Source organism: Pterocles gutturalis, unplaced genomic scaffold (genome assembly GCF_000699245.1).
Source record: "Pterocles gutturalis isolate BGI_N339 unplaced genomic scaffold, ASM69924v1 scaffold13557, whole genome shotgun sequence".
In the NCBI taxonomy this organism is placed as follows: domain Eukaryota; kingdom Metazoa; phylum Chordata; class Aves; order Pterocliformes; family Pteroclidae; genus Pterocles; species Pterocles gutturalis.
In genome coordinates this window covers 1-24,935 of record NW_010110365.1, presented here as the reverse complement: position 1 = coordinate 24,935, position 24,935 = coordinate 1, and the positions used below count along the sequence as shown (strand labels likewise).

The 24,935-nt window shown below is 37.7% G+C and overlaps 2 protein-coding genes across 2 annotated transcripts; both read left to right on the top strand.

The window, feature by feature from the left end:
• Positions 1-114: 114 nt before the first annotated feature.
• LOC104457541 (general transcription factor IIH subunit 2) lies at positions 115-11,220 on the top strand. The gene is made up of 15 exons (XM_010073347.1): positions 115-170; positions 260-337; positions 1,030-1,066; positions 1,659-1,745; positions 2,549-2,599; positions 3,062-3,116; positions 3,931-4,036; positions 5,035-5,125; positions 5,290-5,377; positions 5,926-6,033; positions 7,230-7,293; positions 8,153-8,256; positions 10,223-10,325; positions 10,624-10,663; positions 11,101-11,220. The coding sequence occupies exons 1-15, from the start codon at positions 115-117 to the stop codon at positions 11,218-11,220; spliced, it is 1,188 nt and encodes a 395-aa protein (XP_010071649.1).
• A 3,579-nt stretch (positions 11,221-14,799) lies between these two features.
• On the top strand, positions 14,800-21,096 carry LOC104461681 (baculoviral IAP repeat-containing protein 1-like). The gene is given in 13 exon segments (XM_010073348.1): positions 14,800-14,924; positions 14,926-15,396; positions 15,398-15,598; positions 15,689-15,787; positions 15,789-15,855; positions 15,858-16,137; positions 16,324-16,499; positions 16,579-16,740; positions 17,218-17,332; positions 17,501-17,668; positions 18,516-18,677; positions 19,591-19,755; positions 20,732-21,096. Coding segments are annotated over 13 exon segments (2,556 nt in total).
• The last annotated feature ends 3,839 nt before the right edge of the window (positions 21,097-24,935 follow it).

Below are 24,935 nucleotides of genomic sequence, written 5' to 3'. Positions count from 1 at the left end.
GGCGGCCTGCCTGGAGCCGGTCCCTCCTCACAGCCTGTTCACCCGCCGCGCGGCGCCGTAACGAGGCCTCCCTTTAGGGCGGGAGTCGCAGCGGGGCAGAGCGGAGCCACGGCGATGGACGAGGAACCCGAACGGACCAAGCGCTGGGAGGGAGGCTACGAGGGGACATGGTAGGCTTTCCTCTGCCCTCCTCACCTTCTTCTTGGCGAACGGTGAGAAGAATCTCCCTTCCGCTCGGTTAACACTCTGTTTTTCTTAGGGAAATTCTTAAAGAAGATGAATCCGGATCGCTGAAGGCGACCATCGAGGACATTCTTTTCAAGGCGAAGAGGAAAAGGTATTTATTAGGTGTCGCCGCCAGCCTGCGGATGGTGCGGGTCTGGTCAGTTACAAGGACTTAATCATTCTGAAACTGTGCTCTAGGTAGTGTAAGCGTATCGGCACGCCTGCCGGGTATTTTAGTGCCTCTACCCCATCAGACTTCTTGCCTACTACGTATTAATTGTTCTAGAAAAAATAGTGACATTTATTTTGGTCTTTAATCTTAAGATTGAATGTATACAGGCTAGATACCCCAGCTGGATGCTAGCTAAAGAGGTGAGGTCTTAACCTGATGAAACACGGTGCAAAGCACTGCAATTGCAATTTGCACTGCTTAGAGAAAATCCTTCAACGTTTTTTAAAATAAACAAACCAAGACTTAAAGCTGGGTTTTGGTATCAGATTTGTGTTCCAAATTGTCAGAAAAATTACTAGGTAAAGTCAGATTTATTTCAGATTATGTTAAAATATTCAGATTTGGATAAAATTTTAAAGTTCCTTTACACCTGATAGTAGGAAATAGCTTTTGTTTGGTTGGTTTCTGAGAGGCATGAAGTCTGTTTGTAATTTGGTTTTCTTTTTTTTTTTTTCAGTCTGTGGTTTGTTATTGCTTCATATTTGACAGAAGTCTAGTATTACATTTGTTCTGCACTTTTAGGAACCATTTATTCATTTGCATCTTACTTAAATCCTTTTGTGGTTTTTTAGGCTCTACGAACACCATGGACAAGTTCGACTTGGAATGGTATGTCTATCCTGAGTCCAGAACTCCTTTAATAGAGGTGGTATGCCCTGTCTGAAGTACACCTTTGCAGACTTAATGTGCTTGAGACCGAAGCTTGCGTTTTCTACCAAAACTTTTTTTTAAAAAAACCCTAACATTCTTTGGTGGCAGTGTGGAATGTGAAGCATGAGTATTCAGAGGTGGAGGTTTGGCACGTTTGCTGTACCGGGTTGTGTTTGGCAACAGTAGTCAGATCACACACACTTGCATGGACAGTTTTTCTTCCTGTGAAAAATTGGCATAATTTAAATGAGTTGTAAATAACAACATCACTTTATACAATGCTGAGCTCTTCAGATGAAGAGATGAAGGTGCAAATTATGCATATTTTGTAGCTTATCATGAGAGGATAAGAACTGTGCGTTTTTCAAGATAGTCTTTTTTTTCGTTTTTAAGGAAAAGTGAAAAAATGCAGTGCTTTTTTTAGTTGCTGTTGATTGCATAGCTCCCTGTTTGAGGGAGGAAGTAGTTACTTTTTTAAGTAAATGGAATAAAGAACTGTTCATTTAAATATCTGTTCTGTTAGTGATTATTACTTTTGGTGATAATACAGATGCGTCACCTTTACGTGGTTGTTGATGGATCAAGAACTATGGAGGACCAAGATTTAAAACCGAACAGACTTACTTGCACTTTGAAGGTATTTCTGTGATCTGTGTGGTTTTCTGTTAATCCACGTTCTTTTTTGTAAAAGAATGGCAGTCTTGTGTGATAGATTACTTGTATAGGCTCATCTCTCCTCTCATCCCTACTTTTTTCCCTTGTTTCTATTGCTAGTCTGTAATTTTCCTGGTTTTTGAATAGTAAAATCTGTGTGACATTACTTTGCCTTGCATGAGTACTTCTGTACAGTAAAAACATTTTGTAAAGATGTATTGTAGAAAGACACATTATGAAAAGGGTGTGGAAATTAAGCTGAAGAGTTGCCTGTAATAAGGGATGGAAAAAGAACAAATATGCTTTCATTGCACATCTAGATTTTTTTTTTTTTTCTTACAATTGTGTTTTGGTGAATTCTGGTTTGAATGGATGCTAGATGGGAGTTGAATTGGATTGCTGCCTCAGACTGTGGAGGACTTGAACTGTAGATTTTGTACTGTATGATCTTCTCTGATAATACTAAGCATTAAAAAGCTGGGCTTTGATGATTTTGTATGGATTAGTGTTTTTTGGTGTATCTTAAACCTCAGTTTGAACCAACATTAATCTAGAACTTTAATAGCTGAAGTGAATAAAATAAGATGTGGCTAGTTTTAAAAATTTACATTGCATTGGTAACATGGGAGGAAGGAGAATGGAATGGAAGGGCTCCTTCTCCCTTTTTTTTTTTTTTGCAACTTTTTTTTTTTTTTTAATTATACTGGATGTTTTGCAAGTACCAGCTACTTAATGCATATGGAATAAAACTATTTAGTTTTTAACAGTCTTAACTTTTCTTTGTAGTTATTGGAATATTTTGTTGAAGAGTACTTTGATCAAAATCCTATTAGTCAGGTATGTACAACTGTGCAAGAAACAAGTAACTGAAAACTATTTTAAAAGTTAGTTTTATTTTTAACACTACCTAGTAAACTGTTTTCCGTTGATGTGTTCCTTGACATCCTTTTCTCAGCAGCCTGGTGAAATTCTTGGTTCTGCTTGAAGTAATGAAAACAAGAACCCATCTGTTCTCTTTTTCCTAAACATAAATTATAACACAGAAAAATTGATTTTTTTTTTTCCCAGGCATTGAGAATTTCAGATTTATTTTTGTACCTTGTGGCAAAAGTAGAGGAGATAGAGGAATGTATGTTAACTGATACATAGTGTTATGCCGCTGTTGTTCCACTTACAAGAAAGCTTGTATAGTAATTCTGGTCCGTAAAGAAGTATTAGGCAAGATATCGCAAAAATGTGAACCAACTTGTTTTTAAACTTGCTAAAAAAAGTTTTGCCTGTTTTTTTTTCCTTCTCCAGATTGGCTTAATTGTAACCAAGAGTAAAAGAGCTGAAAAAATGACAGAACTTTCAGGTAGGGAGGTAGTACAGTTTTTTAAATCAGTGATCTGTTTTAATCTCTTCCGTTGATGTAATCTGTGTGGATGACACTGTTGAAAATGAAATAGTGTTAATGTAATGTTTTTAATTTAAAAGAGAAGTTATTGCAAGTTAGCTGAAACCAGAGTCTTTATTTCAGTCTGTTTTGATCTAGAATCGTCATTGGTATGCTTGTTCATGATCAAATCTTATCCAGATTGCAACTAAAATATGTTTTGTTTCCACTGTAGTTAATTTCTCACCCTGTTTGATGATTTTGTATTTTATGACATCTTTGCGTTCTGTGAGATCTGTCTGGATGTTAAGAAGCAAGGTTTCTTTGGTTCCTGCCTTCTGTCACTAGCAATCCTTGTGGCTTCAGAGATTAAGTCTTATTTTTTTCTCTTATTCACGTAAAACTGGAGCAAGTTTGTTGAAGAATTTGAGAATAAGTCAATCCTTGAACAGTACTTTAAGGATAAGAGGAGAAACTAAACTCTGTTTCTACTAAAACACTTTGCGAGACACTTAACACTCATGTTAAGCGCTTAATGATATACAACAAGGGTTTTATTCTTTTTGACTTCTTAAAGTTTCTAACAATTGAATGCCTGTAAATCACTTTCTGTCATATATTATTTTATTGTTTTCTACATTCAGACAAAGAAGTAAATTTCTAAGGAGAAGCAGGAAATTACAAGTCACAGTTTGAAAACTTGTTGTACAAGTACACCTCATTAAATATATAGTTTAAATATTTCAGTTATTTTAACTTCTTATTTCAGGTGAATTGTTTTTTTCACTTACAGGTAACTCAAAAAAGCATATAACTGCTCTGAAGAAAGCAGTGGATATGAACTGCAGTGGAGAGCCATCTCTATATAATTCCCTAATTTTGGCCATGCAGACTTTAAAGTTAGTATATATGTGCAGTATTTTTGTTTTCTTAGTTTTCCATAATAAGTATGGTGCTGATTGTGAATTTTTGGAGGGACAGAGACAGTATTTTTTACAAGTAGCATCTTGCATCCTGCTGACCTGAGTCTTTAAAAAGCAGCTTTATCTCCCCTTACAGTAAAAACTGTTGAGAAGTGAGATATGCTGGTAGTGCAGAAATTAATTTTCTACCACAAGATGCTTCTATTTGCCGGTGTGCTTCTTATGAAAAGCAACTATTTTAAAATTAAGTAGATCGTTTTGTGTTGTGTATGAATATGGTGATAAAAGACCTTGCAAGTACTTTTTACTAGAGGGCTAAGGTGTGAGAGAAGGCAGAGATAGGGGTTAATAGTGATAAGAGAACAGGAAAAGAAACAGCATTGAATCACAATAATCTAGTGGGAGTTTGGGCATACTTTAGAAGGGTAGATTTTTAAAAAATTTATTGTTATGTGAGGTATTGAGATGGGAAGATTTTAACGAATAATTATAGCTAGAAACGCTGACAGAACAAAACCAGTAGTCAAATGTCTTGAAAATTATTTGAATGATTACTTGGAAGAGAGTTTTCCATTAAGAACTGGAAGACAGTAGTTAGAAGTGGTAGGTTTACACCCATAAACTGAGTAGAGACTTATTTTAAGAAGTCAGGAAGACTTACTGCAGTGTTGCTGGTTTGAAGGTGAATTTTAGCTGTGAGAGTAGAGATAAGATACAGGGATAACTTAAGTATTAGAACAAACAATAAGATAACAACTACACAATAATATACTGTATTTTAGATATGGAGAAGGGTTTGGCTTTTGGAAGGTGAGATTATGGTTCTTAGAGAAGGATCTTACCACAGTCTTTTATAATTTTTAGGGAACTTCATATCATGTCATTTTCTGACTTTAGTACGTTAAAGTCTTTGGAAGATTTAGCACACAAGTAGCTTAGTTTACTGAAGTAAATTAACTATATAATTTCTTTAGGCACATGCCAGGACATACAAGCAGAGAGGTTTTGGTAGTCTTCAGTAGTCTGACAACATGTGATCCAGCCAACATCTATGATCTAATTAAGGTACGGAAGTGAAGTTTGACTACTACATTGAACATCCAAGCTATTAGACTAAAAACACACAGTTGCGGCATCATCACCAATTGATTTTCATTTAAAACTTGAACCTTTTTACTGTTTTCTGTTCTGTACATTAATTTGAGTATGCTTTATTTTTCCATTTGAAGAGTTTAAAAGCAGTTAAGATCAGAGTATCTGTCATCGGCCTAAGTGCTGAAGTTCGAGTTTGTACAGTACTTGCCCAAGAAACTGGTGGTATGTATCTGAAGTGCTGTAGTTATACTACCAATACAAATTTAAAAGCAAAATTAAGTAACTAATTTGTCATATACTCACTAATGCATTTTGATATTTAAGGATTAATATTCTTCTGTGCTGTCAGAAGATCTAAGGGTTTCCCAAGCTGACAAAATACACACTGTTTAGTGAAAGTATTATCAACTGGTAGTTGCATCTCTAAAGAGAAGAAAGATTTATATTTTAAAACTCAGTGTTCCACATATAAAGATCTGTGATATGAAATTTAATTAATATAACATGTTAATATCAGTTACTACAATGGTAACTCTTACAATATCATTACTTCAGTGTAATGTTGGAGAAGAAGCTATGGGCCTTCATTACCTAATCTGGTGTTATTTAAAACTTGTAGTTTTCAGTAGCATTAACTACTTTTTTCTAGGAACAGGGATGGCTAAGTTGTGGGGTTTTTAACTGAAGTTGTTTTCTGTCATTTGGAGAGTATGTTTGCATGTCTTATTTGCTCATCATCTGAGAGTAAGGCGTTTCTTTCTTCATGACAGGAACATACCACGTTATTTTAGATGAAAGTCATTATAAGGAGCTGCTGATGCATTATGTTAGTCCTCCACCTGCCAGTTCAAGTTCTGAGTGCTCCCTTATTCGAATGGGTAGGATATAGTTTTGTTGAAGTCCTAAAACAAGATTTGCGGATGTTGTGTCCTTTCATTGTTTTCATCTTCTGTGGTAAAGCCATACAAATGGTTAGAAGCATAATAAAGACGCTGCACAATTGGTTTTTTAATTTTAGCTTTTATTTTGCTAAATAGGTATCAATTTTCTTGGTGTTTTTTAAAGCTTTTAAATAAAGTTAAGAATTAAATAAGACAAATCACTAGCAGCTAGAAACAATAAGGTGAAATTATATTGCTTGTGCGGTAATTGGTGTGAGTATAATACTTAAAAATGAAGGATGGAAACTATATTTTGTTTCTTCGTCTGTTTTTTTTCCCCTGCAGAAGGCACCTATTATAAGCTTAATTGACTGTGAGAGCCATCTGTTTGGCCATGTAGTACATGTTTGTTAGGAGTACCTTTGTGGTATTCTTTCAAGAAATGGATTAGGTACCTTTTCTTCTCCTTGTGTATTTCTCAATAAATTTAAGCCTAGAGTTAAACCAGAAAAGGAACTCTAATGCCACAAATTAAGAGCATCGATTTCTCACTTTCATCCACTTGTTTCACAGACAAGAATATATGTATTTTTATGTGTAGATTTAAATACTGAAGAGATGTACTCCTAATGGGTAAAGCCTGAGCAGCAGTTGGAAAAATTAGCTGCCTGCTTGACATGAGCAGTAAAAAATAAGTGTTAGAAAGGATGGTATCTGCTACAGCCTCTGTGAAGTGCTATAGTCTCATCTGTCATATACTGCACTTGGAAGGTGAATATATGCTTGGTGTCTGCATATAGAAATATTTTCCCCTTAATTAGAAACCATTGTTCAAGTAAACATTCATGTACCGCTCTCTCTGCTATCCTGTCGTTGCACATAATTTTCTCTTTAGCTATTCAAAAATGGAGTGCCAGTGAGCTTTAGTTAATATGAAGTCTGTGAAAAGATTATATTTTCATTGGGGGAAATACAATGAGGGATTTGTTGGTGGATGCAGGTAGAGACGTTTGGGAAGAATTTGATACCTAGTAAGAGTGTATTACTTCTCCTGTAATAACAACAAAAACAAACAAAAAAAAAGAGATAGGCCTCAATATTTAGAATCATCTTTTAACTTCCCTGTTGAAGTAAGAAACTGAAAGATTACTTTTATGTTTAAAATTGGTAATATGGGATCTTTTTGTCTTCAGGTTTTCCTCAGCATACTATTGCTTCTCTATCTGATCAAGATGCAAAACCATCCTTTAGCATGGCGTAAGTAGAGTTGATTAGAATTCAGTGGTAATTAGTGACATTTAGAAAATCTGCTTTTCAGTGAAAATATTGCAAAATAACATGAAAAAATAGTAAGTAATGTCTTGTGACTTCTCAGTAGAATTTATTTCCACTTGCATATCCAGTATATGGCTGTAGTTACCTCTGTTAAATATGCTTTTTAAAATTTACATGTAAAATTTTTTTTAAAGTAGTAAATGGCTTTTAGTTGTGTTATGCAGTAATTAGAATGCAGTGGTGCTATGAGGTATTAAAGTAATTACTACCAATTTTACTTGCATTTCTTGATTCGAGTATTTTTATCACTGTAAAGATAATGAGGATGAAGGGTATTATTTGGAATAAAGTGGTTTTTTATGTGACTTTAAAGGGATGTTCAAAATAGAGGCCTTACTTGATTAGTGTACCAATGCTCTTCTCAGTGAAAGGAATTGGTTTTCAGGGATAATACAGGAGACTGAATTTTCAGAAGGAAACAGCATCAGCTGTTTGAAAGACTAAGTACTAATGTGCATCTTAAAGTCAATACAGAATATTTGTGTGTGTATAAGTACAAATACTAATGCTGTTATCTTTCATAACTTAATTTTTTAAAGATGTATTAGCTTGTTACTGTGGGAAAATTTGGTCTTTGTTATGTTTCTGAGGGAAAATGTGGTTGCTGATGTCCCACCCCATCAGTTGCTTTCTGATGCTTCCATACACATGGAATTGTTGTGTGGAAGCTAATAAAACTTTTTAAACTATTTGTTGTGAGAACTATGTAGTATTTGTAGTTATGCAGTATTGGTGTTACGGTGTTCTCTCTTGGGTATTGATTTGTCTCTCCCTAATCTAGGCAACTGGAAAACAACAGTGAGCCAGGTCTTACACTGGGTGGATATTTCTGTCCCCAGTGCAGAGCCAAATACTGTGAACTTCCTGTGGAATGCAAAATCTGTGGTGAGTAGCAAGAAAAGGTGAAGAGATGAATCAAGACATGGTGGTAAGAGAGTTAAGGAGTAGAAAAATTCAACTATATGTAGGATTCAAAAGCCAGCTCTGCTTTAAGAAGCCTACATTCTTGTATCCTGGGATGTCAGCTTCGTACAAGGGACTTTCAGGACTATACCTGTAACAGTAAAGCTGTATCATATTCCCCAGTATAATGTTGTAAACTGAAAGCACTCAAGCACAGGAGGGAAAGAAGGGTGATTCACATGTGAACGGTAATAATTTCCTCAAGAATGCTGATCTAACAGGCACACTAATGTTTGGACTCCTCAAGGACACTCAAGGCCGTGAAGATAGAGTGCTTTGGAGTAAAAGGACAGAAATACCCCTTCACCTCTGGGAGTATGGGGATAAAACGTTTCAAAGTTGAACCCAAGGGCAGGCTGCACAGTGACACGTGAAAGGCTATAGAGTTGTGAATGGAAGCCCTTCGGTGTTGCACCTGTTAATGGACTGTACAACTTATGGTGCGTCCCCCCACAATACGGATGGGAGGGAGGATTAGCCTTTTTTATAGTATTAATATGTGTGAGCGACAGCTGTCCTCCTATTAGCTTCTCAGGGCATGTGATTAAAATCTGATAGGTATTATAAAGAGGATAGGTATTTGATAAGAGGATGAAATCATTCTAGTTTTGGGTCACCTTGTCCCAGTTTCATGTCAAGATTTTCGTGTGAGCGTGAGTTTTGTTTCAGCAGGGTAGTAGTGTAACTGGAGAAGTCCTATGTATCAGCAACAGGTTCTTCACAGCTGCAGCTGTCAGGAGACCAAGACCTCAGAAGTTTACACTGTATGTGAGTGAGCGATTAAAAAGTTTGTGCCAGCCCATGCCCCAGCTAACACTAGCCTTTTATTATGGTTTAATCCCAGATGGCAATAAGCCCCACACAGTCACTCACTCACTGCCTCCCAGTGGGATGGGGGAGAGAATCAAAAGGGTAAAAGTGAGAAAATTTGTGGGTTGAGATAAAGACAGTTTAATAGGTAAAGCAAAAGCCGTGTGCTTAAGCCAAGCAAAGTAAGAAATTCATTCACTACTTGCCATCAGCAGCCATCTCCAGGAAAGCAGGGCTCCATCACACGTAACAGTTGCTTTGGAAGACAAATGCCATAACTTCAAACATTCTACCCCTTCTTCTTCTTCCCCAACTTTTATTGCAGAGCACGACATCGTATGGTATGGAATATCCCTTTGGTCGTTGGGGTCAGCTGTCGCATCAGTGTCCCCTCCTAACTTCTTGTGCACCCCCAGCTTACTCTCTGGTGGGGTGCTGTGAGAAGCAGAAGAGGCCTTGTCTCTGTGTAAGCACTGCTCAGCAATGGCTAAAACACTCCTGTGTTGTCAACACAGTTTTGAGCACAAATCCACAACATAGCCCCATACCAGCTACTGTGAAGAAAATTAACTATTACAGCCAAAACCAGCAGGCCTTTGTTAGCTGAAACAGGGCTATGGCATGGCTTTAGCAATATTACAGCAGGCTGCAGTGGAGCTTTGTAGTGGGGCACCATTTTAATTGGCGATGTGAAACAGCAGAAGCATCATTGCCAAAGAGGAGTTGTGCATTTAGATTTAATCAGAAGACTCTTCTATGGTTGCATTTTATTTATGGCATGAGGATGAAAAACTTGCTAACTTTACAGCTGTTCATTGTAAATGTACTTCTAAAGACTGAGTTAAACCTTTTAATTAGAAATTTTGTGCAATTTGCTTGGTTTTGTATTTGTATTTAATTCTGGAGAGGATTACATGTTTGGATTATGGAAGCTAATGAACAAATAATTTTATGGTTTTTAATTCTTAAAAGCTCTGAACCACTGAGTAATTAATCTTTTGTCCTTTTTGCTTTGTTTAATGCAGAAAAGCTTCTCAGTAAGTCCTCTCTTATAATTTTCATGTCTCTTTATTTGCAGGTCTCACGTTAGTGTCTGCACCTCACCTGGCTCGGTCTTACCATCACTTGTTTCCTTTGGATGCCTTTCAGGAAGTTCCTCTGGAAGAGTATCAGGGGGAACGGTATGCGAATCATATTTGTGATAATTAGTGTACTTGTGGACCCTGTAACATTTTTGTCATGAAAGTAGGAACAGCTGGCAGCAGCTTCTTTGCTACTGAAGACACTGTTGAATGGAGGGTTTTGGTCACCTCTGGCAATAAGGAATACTTGTAGTTGCTGTTAACAGTTACCCTGTGTGTTCAGCTGAATGGCTAAAATAATTGCCATAAATTGTTCTTAAGCATTAGGTGTTTTTTAAACACCGTTTTACACAATTTTGACATTTCTTTCAGTTAAAATACTAAATTTTGCTTTCAGGTATTGTCAAGGCTGCCAGGGAGAAATGAAAGATCAAAATGTAAGTATGTTGAACTGCACTGGAATTTGCACTGAGCAATGCAATGTCAGAAGCAGAGATGATCCTCTAGTATAGTCTTCTAAAGACCAGGAGAATATTTGTGGAAGTTCATCTTGTGGTTAACTAGAGTTCTCTGTCATAGAGTCACACCTTTTAGACTGGAAAGGCTATACAAACTTGGGAAGGGATTTCTTAGAGAGTTGCATAAATAAGCTTCCACTCTTAGCCATTTGGAAGCATTTACAGTGACTCAAGCTCAGCCCTTTGGAGATGTTTCCTGTTAGAAACTTCAGTTCAGTTGCGTTTCTGTGACGTGAGCAGTATATTTTCTCTGTTTACACTGTCTTGATGACACAGCTGTTGCCCTGCTGTAGTGCTGTGATGGTGATAATTTTTTTCTAATTTGTCTGATTTGTTTTTCTGTCTTTTCCGCACAGGTTTACATATGTAAATTGTGTCAGAGTGCATTTTGCGTGGAATGTGATTTGTTTGTTCATGATTCTCTGCACTGCTGTCCTGGCTGTATTCACGAGCACCCGGCTCCCATATCTGTATGACTGCTTTTAGAAATTGTCATATCTGTGTCATTCTTGCATAGATCTATTTTGTTCATTCAGCCACAGCTTTCACTGAGGCACCTAAAAACAAGAAGGACCTAGATGATGACAGAAGGGTGAACATTGGCTTGGAAGCAAACTTTAACTTTTACCTAATGTATTAATGATTTGGTTACTGTTAATATATTCCTGAATTATCTATCTGTATCTGATGTATTTCTTTTTTCTTGTCTGAAAAGAACAGTTCTTGTCTGGCTTCTTTGGATTGCTGTTGTAGGTAACATGTATATTTGTAAATGTGAAAGTGATAAAACTGGTGATATAGTGATTTCATCTCTGTTTCATTATTTGTTCAAAAATAAGCCCTGAAAATATATTTCCTATATGATTGTTATAAGCTTGTGTTTTTGATGGATGGTGGAGTTCTATAGGTCAGAATATTTTTTGGTAAGAATTTAACAAAGATGTTTTTGAGCAATTAGTTGGGGGACACTTCACATATTAATTTCAAGTATTGTAGCTATTCACCTTGGCCTTCAGTAAGGCAACTCAAACACAGATGTTACAAATGTGCTGAAAACATACTTTAGGTTTAATGGTACAACTCGAAACAGTTCTGTTACTGCTGTGTTGAATTCTTTTACAGTTGTGTCTGCGGTTGTGTGGTTTAAGTTTCACTTTCATTAACCTTATAGTCCTATAAGAAAAGCAATGAATTTGCAAAAGTGTAAGACCTGAGTTTATACAAACTGTTGTTTGGTGGTCACAGTGTTTTTTGATCCTGAGGCTAGAATGAGTGGCCAGAACTGCAACTGACATCAGAGCAACTGACATCATCTACCTGGACTTGTGCAAAGCCCTTGACACAGTCCTGCCTGACATCCCTGTCTCTAAATTGGAAGGACACGGATTTGATGGAAGGACCACTCACTGGATAAGGAACGGGCTAGATGGTTGAACTCAAAGGGTTGCAGTCAACTGCTCAATGTCCAAGTGGGGACTGGTGATGAGTGGTGTTCTGCCAGGGTCAGTATTGGGACCGGTGTTGTTTAACATCTTTGTTGGAGACATGGACAGTGGGATTGAGTGCACCTTCAGCAGGTTTGCCAACGACACCAAGCTGTGTGGCGTGGTCAACATGCTGGAGGGAAGGGATGCCATCCAGAGGGACCTTGACAGGCTTGAGAGGTGGGCCCATGCAAACCTCATGAAGTTCAACAAGGCCAAGTGCAAGGTCCTGTATGTGGTTTGGGGCAATTCCAAGCACAAAGAGAAGCTGGGTGGAGAGTGGATTGAGAGCAGCCCTGAGAAGAAGGACTTGGCCATGTTGGTCGATGAGGAGTTGAACATGACCTGGCAATGTGTACTTGCAGCCTAGAAAGCTAACCAGATCCTGGGCTGCATCAAGAGAAGCATAACCAGCAGGTCCAAGGAGGTGATTCTGCCCCTCTAGTCTCATGAGACTCCACCTGGAGTACTGCATCCAGCTCTGCGGCCTGCAACATAAAAAAAGACCGGGACCTGGTGGAGCGAGTTCAGAGGAAGGCTGTAAAGATTATGGCTGGAGCACCTCCCCTACAAGGATTAAATTTCTAGGAAGAAATTTTTTATTGTAAGGGTTGTGAGACACTGGAAGAGGTTGCCTAGAGCAGTTGTGCATCCCTCCTCCCTGAAGGTGTTCAAGGCCAGGCTGGATGAGGCTTTGAACGACCTGGTCTAGTGGGAGGTGTCCCTGCCCTGGGCAGGGGGCTTGGAACTAGCTGATCTTTAAGGTCCCTTCCAACCCAAACCATTCTGTTTTTCTGTTATTCTCTTCTTGGCTAAACCCTCAAGAGCAACAGACAATAAGGTGGGGGGAGAAGGGTGTTCTTAGCTGAACATTTGTCATGGTTTAAGGCTACCCAGCAACTAAGCACTCCTACACCCTCTTGCTAAAAAACATCGTGGTCTGAGGCAAGGACAGGGAGGGTTCACTCACCACTCATGGTCACAGGCAAGAAACACAAAACTTGGACTTGATAAAAACACAAAAACACTTTAGTTTGTTAACAATGAAAAAAACCAGCAAGACAATGAGAAAGAGAACTACATCTTAAAAAGGCACCTCTCCCCCACCCCTCCCTTCTTCCTGGGCCCAAAGGCTTTGTTCACAATTTCTCTACCTTCTCCCCAGGGTGGTGCAGGGGGCAGGGAATGGTGGTTGCAGTCAGCCCATCCCATGTTGTCTCTGGTGCTTCTTCCTCTTCAGGGGAGGGCTCCTCACAGTCTTCCCTGATCCAGCGTGGGGTCCCTTTCACAGCAGAGTCCTTCCCATGGAGTCACAGCCTCCTTCAGGCACAGCCACCTCTTCCAGCATGGGGTCCTCCACTGCCTGCAGGGGAATCTCTGCTCTGGCACCTCCAGTAAATTGTCCTTGTAGCTGCTGGTGCCTAAGCAACTCAGTTTGAACTAAATAATAAATACTTAAGGGAGTATAACTGGATTAATTTTGGTTCTAGCAAACTCCCTGCAAAGCAAATCTTGAAGAGAAAGCAACCTTACATTCTCTAGGAGCTGGTAAGTACTGTGCAGCTTTGCTTGAAAGGATGGTGGTGTTGAATTTGCATTTTAGTTTGAGAGGATGGTTAGTGGTTTTCTGGATTTGGCCCATACTTACTCAGACAAAATTTTCATTGAAGTAAGGACTGAGGTAGGATTTGTGGATTGTCCATATATAGGGACAACAAATAGTAGAGAACCTAGTGCTTGCTTTTGTAATTGTGAATATAAACCAATCCCTTAGCAGGTGAAAGTAATTTCTGTGCAGATGAAGCATATAAGCAAATTAAATTCTTTTGTGACAATATGGTATGATATTTTTTCACTCATGTTTTGGAAAATTGCCAATATATCTATTAGCTGTGTACTACATGTTATATATACATGCTTTTAGATACAAAAGAAACTAAATTCCGATAACCTTCCACTATCTTTTGCTTCGTGTGCTTCCTTTTTCCAAATACTGTGGCCATTTCAAGGAAGTGGTTTTGTTGATACATGTGTGGGGATTCCTGAGGGAAGAGTTCATACACAATGAGTTTGCACTGAGTTGCTGCAGAACAATGCTGATTATGCAAGCGCAGCGTTGATAACTCAAAAGTAACTTTGCCATAGTGGTACCACCCAGACGCTTTCTTTAGCAGCTTTCTGTTAATACAAAAACGGCTATTACTGCCACCCCGAAATGCCAAAATTATTTGGGATATATGTACCAGATGGAGGTGTTTTGTAATTTTTGAAGGCATTAAAATCACATTTTAGAGCTCTGAAAGCATAGTAACAGTTTTAAATCTCTAGATTACTGTCTGTACACAAACTAACCCCACATTAAACCAGATGGGTGCAAACCCAAGTGAGTAGGACAAAGAGAAACTGTGGGAACTTGGTTATCCAGAACTGATGCCAGTTTTTTTTCCATAATCTAGAAAATATCAGGTTCTTATCACTCCAGTTTAATGGACAGCTGACTATATTTGACTTTCATATACAGAATCAACTGCTCACTTGGTTTTATTATTTGATGTCATCCTTTTTGCAGGCATGACACTTGTTGAAAGTCAGTGTCTTCGAGAAGCCAAAAACTTGACTGAACAACTTAGCAAGGCGTACAATAAGAGTTTCAGAAAATTGTTTTCCTTTGGGGACTCAAACCATTTGGCTATTGAAATTACTCTATGGGGACCTATCAATTGTCTCAAAGGATATTAATGATCAGCCAATACAGCAGCTCTTTCTTCATGAAGTCCTTGCAAACCTTAACTCCACCATTGTGCTGGAAGGTGAAGCAGGAAGTAGAAAACCAGCATTGCTCAGGAAAGTTGCTCTTCTTTGGGCCTCAGGCTGCTGCCCTATTCTGAGCAGGTTTAAATTTGTATTTTATCTCTCCCTGAATTACGCAAGATCAGATCAGAGCATGGCTGATATTTTATGCAATCAAACAGTAGGATTTGTGGGACCATTAACAGAAACAACTCTAAGAGATGTAATTCAGCCACTGAAAAAACAGGTCTTATTTCTTCTAGATGACTATAGTGAGATTAATTCAGTGCCCCGTATTGTAGAAGAACTTATACAAAAGAACCATCTCTATCAGCATTGTTTGATTGTTGCTGTCCATACTGACAGGATGAGAAATTTGCAAGTATGCGACCACCACTTCAAGCATTGCAAAGTTTCCCCTGTCCAGCACTCTGTATGTACTAAATAAATTGTACCCCTACAAAACTGACCTTGTGCAGCAGCTTATCTTGCAGCTGGAGCTTAAAAAGTCTATGCAGACCATTCTAAAGACACCACTTCTTATGGTGTCTCTTGCTGCGTATTGGGTACAGCACCCAATGTAGTAGTAGTTAGTGACAGGGCTATTTTTAAAGCCTATCTACTCTATCACTTACTAAAATACAGTGAAGAAAATGCACATGTTTGCCTCATGTGGTGAGCTTGCCTTAACTGGTCTTTTTAAGACATCCTTTGACTTCACTGAGTATGATCTGTTGGAAGCAGGAGTTGATGGAGATGAAGCTGTTAGGCTGGGTTACTGCCCAAAGACTTAACCCAGTTTATAAATTCTTTCATCACTTGTTCCAGGAGTTTCTTTTGCAGGGAGAAGACTGAGTGAGCTCCTGGTTTCTGATGAAAAACTGGAGTGAGGGCTGCAGTACTTGCAGCAAACCAACACATTTAGAAAAGTTACTGGGCGCTATAATTTTTTATTGGTTTATACTTGCAGCTTTTCTTCCAAAGCAGTCCCCCAAGTTATATCCCATTTATTTAAATTGATTGACTGCAAGGAGTCATTGGAAAGACAGTCAGAAAATTATGAAAATCTGCAGCACCATTCAGACCTTCCAAGAAGAATGTTATTCATGGACCAATTAAGTTTTATTGATCCACAACAGCTTCTTCCAGTTTTCATTTAGTATTTACTGGACTTTGCTGTTTCTGTAGTTTATGAGTAATACTGTCACTGTGTGTGCTCCAATCATTTTTCAGTTTCGAAGAGGCTAAGACATTTTGTTAGGTTCAGTTTTATCACCACAAAAATCTCAGTTGCATTTTTTTCAGGATTACCCAGTAGCTTTCAGTTTGCAGTACAAGGAAGTGAACACAAACAAGAATTTAATATGTCTGAAATAGGTACTTGCTACTCTTCACTGGAGATGACAACAATTGACCGGGATTACGCTCCTGCATTTACACATCTTAATGACATTGCACAAAAAGTGGAAGAAGAAGAAAAAAATATTCATAGATTTTTTTTTCACTGATACAAAGACATCTACCAGACTCCATCGTGTGTCCTTTGCTACCTACAACAAGGAAGTCAGCAACATCAGTTCTTTTCAGGAAGCTGACCTCAGAAATTTCATTACACTGTTTTCCATTTTGGATTACATTGAACTTCATCTGAATAACAGTCCTGGATTTCTAGAAGCTATCTGTCCAACTATTGAACAGTACAAGGAACATTTTAAAAAAAATGTAGTCTACATCATCTTAACTTGAGCATAATAGAGCAAGAAGTACTTCTTTTGATGTCTTTTGTGGAATGTCTTGAGGTAGATGAAAGAGAAATGCCAGGTACAGCATACTGAATTTTGGCAGAATGTAATTTTTTTTCTTTAGTTCCCTTTTTCTTCCTTTTCCCTTTGTGCCTGACAAATGAACAGCTCCATATCCATGAATAATAAAGCTGTCTTCTACTATATGCATTTAATGGGATAGGCAGACATTCTGCATTAACCGATTTCCATCCTGGCCCCCAATTTCAGACTATGACCTCAATACTGGCTTTTGATCTAAGAGGCGTGTGTCACTACAAAGGCAGAACTGCACTTCAGCAGAGGATAGTGCAGCACAGAGGATAGTGCAGTACAGAGGACAAGCTAGCAGGCACTGATGACATGCATTTTCTGCTTGGGGCAATCTGAATGGGTCTGCACTGGGCTTTCAAAATAGAAGAATATAGAAGAACAGAAGAAAACAACAGAAGAATGGGATCCTGCCAGGCATACGCACAGTCTGCAAGCAGCAGAAGCCTCGGTGAAGGATAGGCTGGCACGGAAGGGCAGGGGTACAAGGAAGATAGGAAGCAACAGTCAAGGAAAGGGAAGCTAAAGATGTTAGGATGTAAGCTAGATAGTGAAGTTCAGCTATAAAAACTTTGGCAAACTGTCAGAAGAGCAGAGGGATTAAGCAGATCAATCCAGTTTCATTGTATTTTTGTCTGGTTTCATCACAGAACTACTTTTTTCACATTTGGACAAATTAATCTGCCTGGAGGAACTGTCTGTGAGTCTATGTGAGAACTGCAATGTATTTGATACAATACCTGATGGCTTCGAAAATCTCTGTAATATGAAGAAATCGTCTGTGAGCAGGACTAAGCTTGAAGACAGCTCTAGGCTGGGTAAGGTGCACTGCAGAACTTTAGGTACTGTATTTCACTAGAACTTGTTAATACTGAGTAGCAATTTTATTTTCTCTTAACAGGCATGTAGTATCTCTTGAGTCGTATTCCCATTGCTTCTGCCCTACAGTTTCTACCTTTATTGACCTCTGTAAATTAGTATGGAGGAATGAGCAGGACTGTGCTCTCTGTTTTCCTGGAGTCAGCATTCTTCCTTCTCGCTACTCACAGTCTGCTGGGAGGAAGCAGTCAGGGAGCACAATTGGCAATTGATTCCAGGTCATGTGCACAGCTGCTCTGACAGGTCAGGGAGCAGGCCATGACTTCTGTCTCAGTTGCCTTCTTCCCAGAAGAAGCTTACTTTACAGTCCAGGGCCCCCGGATTACCATTTTTTTCTACACTATGATAACGATTACCCAGCTCTACTTCAATATGAACACATAGTACAAACCAACAACGCTCGGTGAACTGTACCCTCAATATCTGGACATTGGATAGGGTTTTACAATGTACCTAAAACTAACAACTTTAGAGGGAAGGTGTTTAAAAGAGCTTGTCCTGCAAAATGTTGAAAAACTAGAATATTTTTCACATGTGAAAGAAACCAGAAATTAATATATAGCAAGACTTGCTTGTATTTTAAGGCCAGAATGATCCAGGCCATCTGATTTTAGGAATCAAGCTGCTGCTCTCATTCATCTTTTTATCTGTTTCACTTGCTTTTGTTGTGACAGATGTTTCTCTCTACAGTAAAGTTCACAGGTGGAGCTAGGAGAACCTTTCTGATTTTTGACCTTTGTTCACTATACAATGAATCTTCAACTGTTGCAACACCTTATTTTGTAGTTGAATTTATTAAGAGCTTCCAAGACCGCCCTGTTTTTCACCTGAACTGCTCCAGCTACTTCAACTCTGAATCCCTTCTGGCAGCAATTTCTTCATGCAAGAAATTAACAGAGATCAAGTTAACTGGGTCATTTTTGACAGATGGAGATTTGCTTTCTTTAGGTAGAAATTTAATTTTTTTTTTTTTAATACAGAAAACTCACTTTAAAACACTTAACAGATGAGAGAAACCGCTGCTTTTAAGTTCCAAGACTGACAATGTGGGTTTTTTTCCCTTTCCTCCTAGCTGCTTCTCTGCCCAATTTTGTGTCTCTCAAAGTGTTGGATCTAGAAATATAGTATTTTGATGAGAAGAAAGCTTGTGAAATCTTTGGTTTGTACATATCTTTCTTTTCAGCTGATCTCATTTGTTGCATTTGATAAAATTATTTTGTCTCAGGTTCTTTTGGAGATCTTAAAAAATAACTCAAACAGCTTAAATGCCATCTGAGATACTGGGGAGTATCTATAATTACAGTGTTAAATCAGATACCACAAAGCAGTTTGTGATGAAGGGTATGCGTTCACATCCTTTTGAGAGGGATGAGCTGAGTGAGATGGATGGCTGTCTTAAACTATGGAATCAGAGGTGTTCAGCACCTCAGAAAGCTGAGATGGTCCTCCTGCAAAAGCAAAATTTTGAAATAGTTTGCATTTTGGGAAGGGAGGATTACCTTCATTTCTTTTTCTTGCCTGTGGGTCCCTTGAGTTTGGCAACAATGGAAGATTCCTTTTATCTCTAGAGGACTCATCAGATCTCTTAGACCTTTTCTGGAGAAGTAATCCTGCCTTTTCTGTTGATCACAATTTCAAGCTATTTAGAGAGTGAAGCGACCTTCGCAACAATGTCAGAGATGAACCCAAGGAAGGAAAGCTGATAGTAACCTATTGCCCAGAATCTAAATTTAAATGTGGTGTGTTGGTTTGTTTTTTTTTTTTTCCACTTGGTTCTGCTGCTGTCACTCATTGGCATTACAAGATTTAGGAAACGTATACTTGTTTAATCTTAACAGGAAAGATTGTCTTCTCTCTGCAGCGTACAATTTAGGTATTCTTCTTAAACTGGGGGAGCTCATCCTTCCTGGAGGGAAGGGAATAAAGTCTGCAGGCAAACAGATTGCTCAGCAGTGTCTACACCTGCTGCAACTCAGACACTTCTCATTTATACTATATCTGAATGATGACAGCCTGTTAGAAATAGGTGAGTTTAAAGGAGGGAACTTCAAACATGAAGTAACATTTCTCAGTAGAGAAGATACTGCTTCAGGATAAATTAATCTTGTTTGTATATGTTACAATTGTAAATTATTTGTAATTTTTAATAAGTATTTCTTCCCGTTTGTTCTATACACAGCCCAAAATATTTCTTACTCATCAAAGTATATTCACACTGCTTATATGCTAACTTTGCTGAATCCTCTTTTGAAATTCCTCCTTAGTTCTCCTTGTCTTCTACCAAGCAATATAAATTACAAGAAAACTAATCAGTGGAAAAAAAGACTGACTTAAAACAGAGCTTCATAACTTCATTGCTAGTTTTATTAGTTTATATGCCCTAGCTGTTAAAACTGTGTATTACCAAAATATGTCTTGAATTTAATACTTTTTTGGTATAGTCTTAAAACTGACATATACAGGCTAGGGAAAATGTCTTATTTTGTAACCAAAGGTAAGTCTGTCAAGTTATCTTTATTTTTGACATACATTTTAGCATATGCAGTGATTTGATGACTAGAGTCCCATCTTGTAAGTAGGCTGACCATAAGGCAGGACTGAAGAGTGTATGTGATAGTACACAGGCATGGAAGAGATTGCTGAACCCAGTATCTTGCATCTGTGCAAAGCTGATCTGGTGTCTGACCTCAAGTGGTTGCATAAGTTGGCGCTGCATTTGCTTTGCTCTGTAAGAGTAGTATTCAAACACTTGTAAACACACTGGTATCTTATTCTACTAGTCAATAATGTGCCTGCTAACGTATCATCTCTTTTATCAGTCTCCTCAGTCTGAGGTATTAAAATGCTTAAATAAATTGAGTTCAAAGTTCTACTTTTTTCAACCTAATAGTAACAACTTTATTTTTGATGTACAATACCTCAACTTCACTGCATTTTTGTTCATGTTTCATATGGGTTTGGAGCATCTTTAAATCCTTACTAATGTCTGGTTATTTTTGCAGCAAAGGTTGCAAACTGTGGAGATTTCCAGAAACTTGAAAAGCTCTCACTGTCAGCAAATTGCAATGTTACAGAAACTGGTTGGAGAAACTTCTTTAGAACGCTTAATACCATGCTTGCTTTAAAAGAGCTGGACATTAGCTGTATGTTCACCCACCAGATCAAAGCCCGTGCGTCAACAGTGACGGCTTTTGTCCACCGTGTTTCTCGATTGCCTGGTCTTATGACAATAGTAATGATGGGTTGGCTCCTTGACACAGAGGACCTTAAAATGTTTGATATCATGAAGGAGCAGCATCCCCAGTCTAGTAGTTTAAAGTTAGCTTGGCAATGGGTCTTGCCACTTTCACCAATTTTTCAAGACTAGAAAAGCTTGAAAGGGTTACAGTTTGGTTTTTTTTTTTCCTCTTCCTTCTTGTATTATGAAGGATTATACACTTGCATTGCAAATAAACATAAACTGTAAAATTCTTACCAGGATGAAACATGCCAATCTCTTCTACAGCAGGGTTAGGTTAATGTAAAAGGATCAAGGGACAGAAGACAGGACTAATGTTAACTCTAAAAACCTGACTTTGCAAATATAGTTACAGATTGTACCTGGTATCTTCCAAAGAAAAATGTAAAATTTTGCTTAAAGCCTATTTACAATAAATTATTTCTATTCAGTTTTTTTGCTTGCAATTAAATAAATTACACAAATCACTTATGAAATAAAAATCATAAACCCCTTTATCATCAGGACTGCACTAAAAATATTGTATGCTAGTTTCTACTAGTCTTATAAACTGATAAATGCCACTTTCTGTAACATAAGGCCAGATACTAATGCAGGACTAGCTGATTGAGGCAGATGGCAGTTGTGCCTCTGGCAATGACCAGTTGCTGAACAGCTGATTTAGAAGCTTTGCATCACTGCAAGAAATCTCAATTTACTTCAGACAGACAATTAAGAAAAAGTTTTCAAAGTGGCTTAGGGAAGTTAAGATTATATCTTTCTCTTTTTGCTCTATTATTTGTGGGAAAAACTGATTTTCTGACATTTGACCACCATAGAAAAAGAAATTGAATGCAGCAAAGTTCAGGCCTGTATTTGGCTAGTTTCCCTAAAAAGCAAACCACTGGCATTAACTAAATTACTGTCTAGTTTTGTGGCTGCAGCCTCTATTCTGCAACAGTAAAGATTGTAAGGGCTGAAATCTAAGTCCATACTTACCATTACCTTTACACAGTCTGCTTTTTCTAATTTGCTTTTAGTAACGGTACTCAGAAAAAGGCCACACAGCAAAACTTTCTTGTGTATTATTTCAGCCATTCATCCAACAGACAGATGTCTACAGAAGCTAAAAATAAAAACCACCCCAAAAAAACCCACGCCCCTAAATTCAAAGTTTGAAAAGTAGAACTTTATTAACAAGCATTTGAAACAAAAAAAAAGGAGTCTGTCTGAATCTAGCTGTCCTATTCAGGATTCTAATCAGACCCATAAGATACCTCTTTTAACATGATGTATACCATTTTCCAGATCATTGCCACCAGTGGCCACTGTAACATATGTTGCTGCCATAGCTGTCTCCTAAAAGAATATACTGTAATTGCTAGTTCTGGTGCTGTCACTTAGATAAAAACTCAGAGGCATCCAAGAGATGTAAAAATGAGAGATAAATTAAATCTATCTTGTGGGGTTAAAAGACTTAAAATTGTTTCAGGAAAGTAAAAAACACTGCTGCAGTGCTTTCTAAATATATTTGACTAGAGGTCTTTAAGAAATAGCTCATTTCAGTGCACATATAATTACTAGTCTCATTATTTAATTGTTATTAGGGGCAACTCAATGTAAAGAAAATGTTAAGATTAATTGTCTTGATAAAATTCTGATCTTCACCATCAACCATCAGTGCATAAGAGTATACACCTCTCAGTGGGAAAGATTTGTACCTGGCTTTAAAAAAGAAGCAAAAATTAGTATACAAGATTTTTTTTGTTTTTAAACAGACAAACAAGAATTACTCAACTGCACAGAAATTACATATTTTCACAGAAAATCAGAAAAACAAGTTCCCAAGAGAATATAGTTTTGTTCTGTAAGGAACTGAACAATATATTGGAGAATTCTAAAGTAAGGATTTAAAATAAAAGCACAGGCACTAAAGTAACGAGAACAGAATTGCTCAACAATATCAAACTGAAATGTTGAACTTGTCCTGAAAACAAAGTTCAGCTACACATCCTGCTATCCCATCTGTATAAAGAAGCTGCTTCTGAAGGTGTCCACACAGATACAAAAACTGCATGTCACTTAACCTTTTATTTTCAAAATAGCCCATAAACAAATAAGGTAACTCTTAACAGTTCAAGCGAGCTGCACTGTCACTGTTAATCCTGATGTAGAGAGATGCTCTAGTTAAACCTCCCATTAGAGCAATAAAATACTTTCCTTCATTCTAGTCAAGAAAATACTGTTCCATGGCTGCTAAGCAAAGAAGGGATTAATAGTGGCAGAAGTGGTTTTTGTAGAGAGCAGTAAGAGAGGATGGAAGTCCTGAAGCTCAGTTTTTGCACAGAATCAAAACTTATTGAGAGCTTGTAAAACGAACCGTAGTTTCAAACAAATTTGTCAACTAACACTGTATCTTTGTTTAGCACAAAATTACAATACTTACAATCCTTCAAAACAATGATGGATATACAGTTATTTTGCATGCGTTTGTCTCTCCAGTGCTGCTTCCATTCGACTTTGTTTTAAACCCTAGAGGATACAATTTAGTATAATCTTGTTTTTACTAACATGGAAATAAAGGCTTTAGTTGCACAACAAAAACATTTTTTTGACAAATTTTTTTTTTTTAGTCCTTTACAAATCAAGAATTTTAACTCTTTGGAGAAATCAGGACGCGCAGTTTAAAAAAAGGACAACAGCCAAACTACTTCTCTTGTCTTTATAATCAGTGGCTCTACAGAATAATTTCAAATATATGTGTCTTGTTCAATTAGAAGTAAATTAAAGCAATCCACAATTATATATATTCTGAAGCAAGAAATTAGAAAACTCGTCTTTTGAAGATATCCTATGGCACCAAATCCCCTCTTTACAACTTTTCCAAAGCAAAGAGTTTACTTCCTCCTGTAATTTTCTTTCTTTGTAAGTGTACATAGGACAATAGAAATCAATACTTCATGTCACAGATTTTTCACAACTATGCTGACAGCTCCTGCTGGACCTTCACAATCATCTGAAGCAATTACTGATGAACAGTCTATGCACAAATGCCAAATCTGATCCTAAACGTGATAGTACTGCTCATGCTTAAAGAAAACAGATAGAAGACTACTAAATAATATTCAGATTTACTCTACCTGTCTACAAAGACAGAACATGTTGTTTCAGAATGGCTATAAAACACTGGCTATAAAAGTACCTAATTGGACTGGAACAAAGAATTAAACCAACATTGACTATATATGTATGCCAGTTCATGTGACTGCTATTCAAGGACAAGAATACTTATACAATACAAAATACCCTTAAATTTAGCTATCATAAATTAGAGATCTAAAAAGCAGCCCTCCATGTCTAACTTCTTGCTGAAAACAGCAGCAGCAACAGAAAAGCAAAATCACAAAAACATTTCAAGACAAAAGTGGCACGTACCAGGTAATAGCCAGTGTGATAACCACTCATGTACCAGGCTATCAACATGCTCCCCAATGCTTCATCGTCCTCAGGAGAATCTGGCATCATAGGTGGCGGTGGAGGAATCAACTACGAAATCACAAAGGAAATGTCTGTGTTTCAATAGGGTATATCCCAGGTTAGACAGCAACCAATTCTAAAAGTTCAGAATATAAAACTGAAAAATATAGGAACATATACTCAATGCATTCTCTGAAAAGGAGTGAAATAAGATGGTATTTTCTAAAAATATCTAATTTCCAAAGCATGGGAGAAATAAGATTCCTGTTGCTTGACTGTACACAAGAAGTTTTATTAGGGGAAAATATTTATCTGCATCAGTGAAATGGTTAATCAAATGTAAGACACAGTTTCTTCAAATAATTTTTCTTTTGATATTCTTACTAACAGCTTCACTGTAACAAAAAGACCAGACTTTGTGCATTAGATTCTTGTAATATTTGTAACTGACTCTGTTATCCAATACCTGGAAAATACAGATGTGGTGTTAGCCCTTGGCTCGGGGCCAAGCC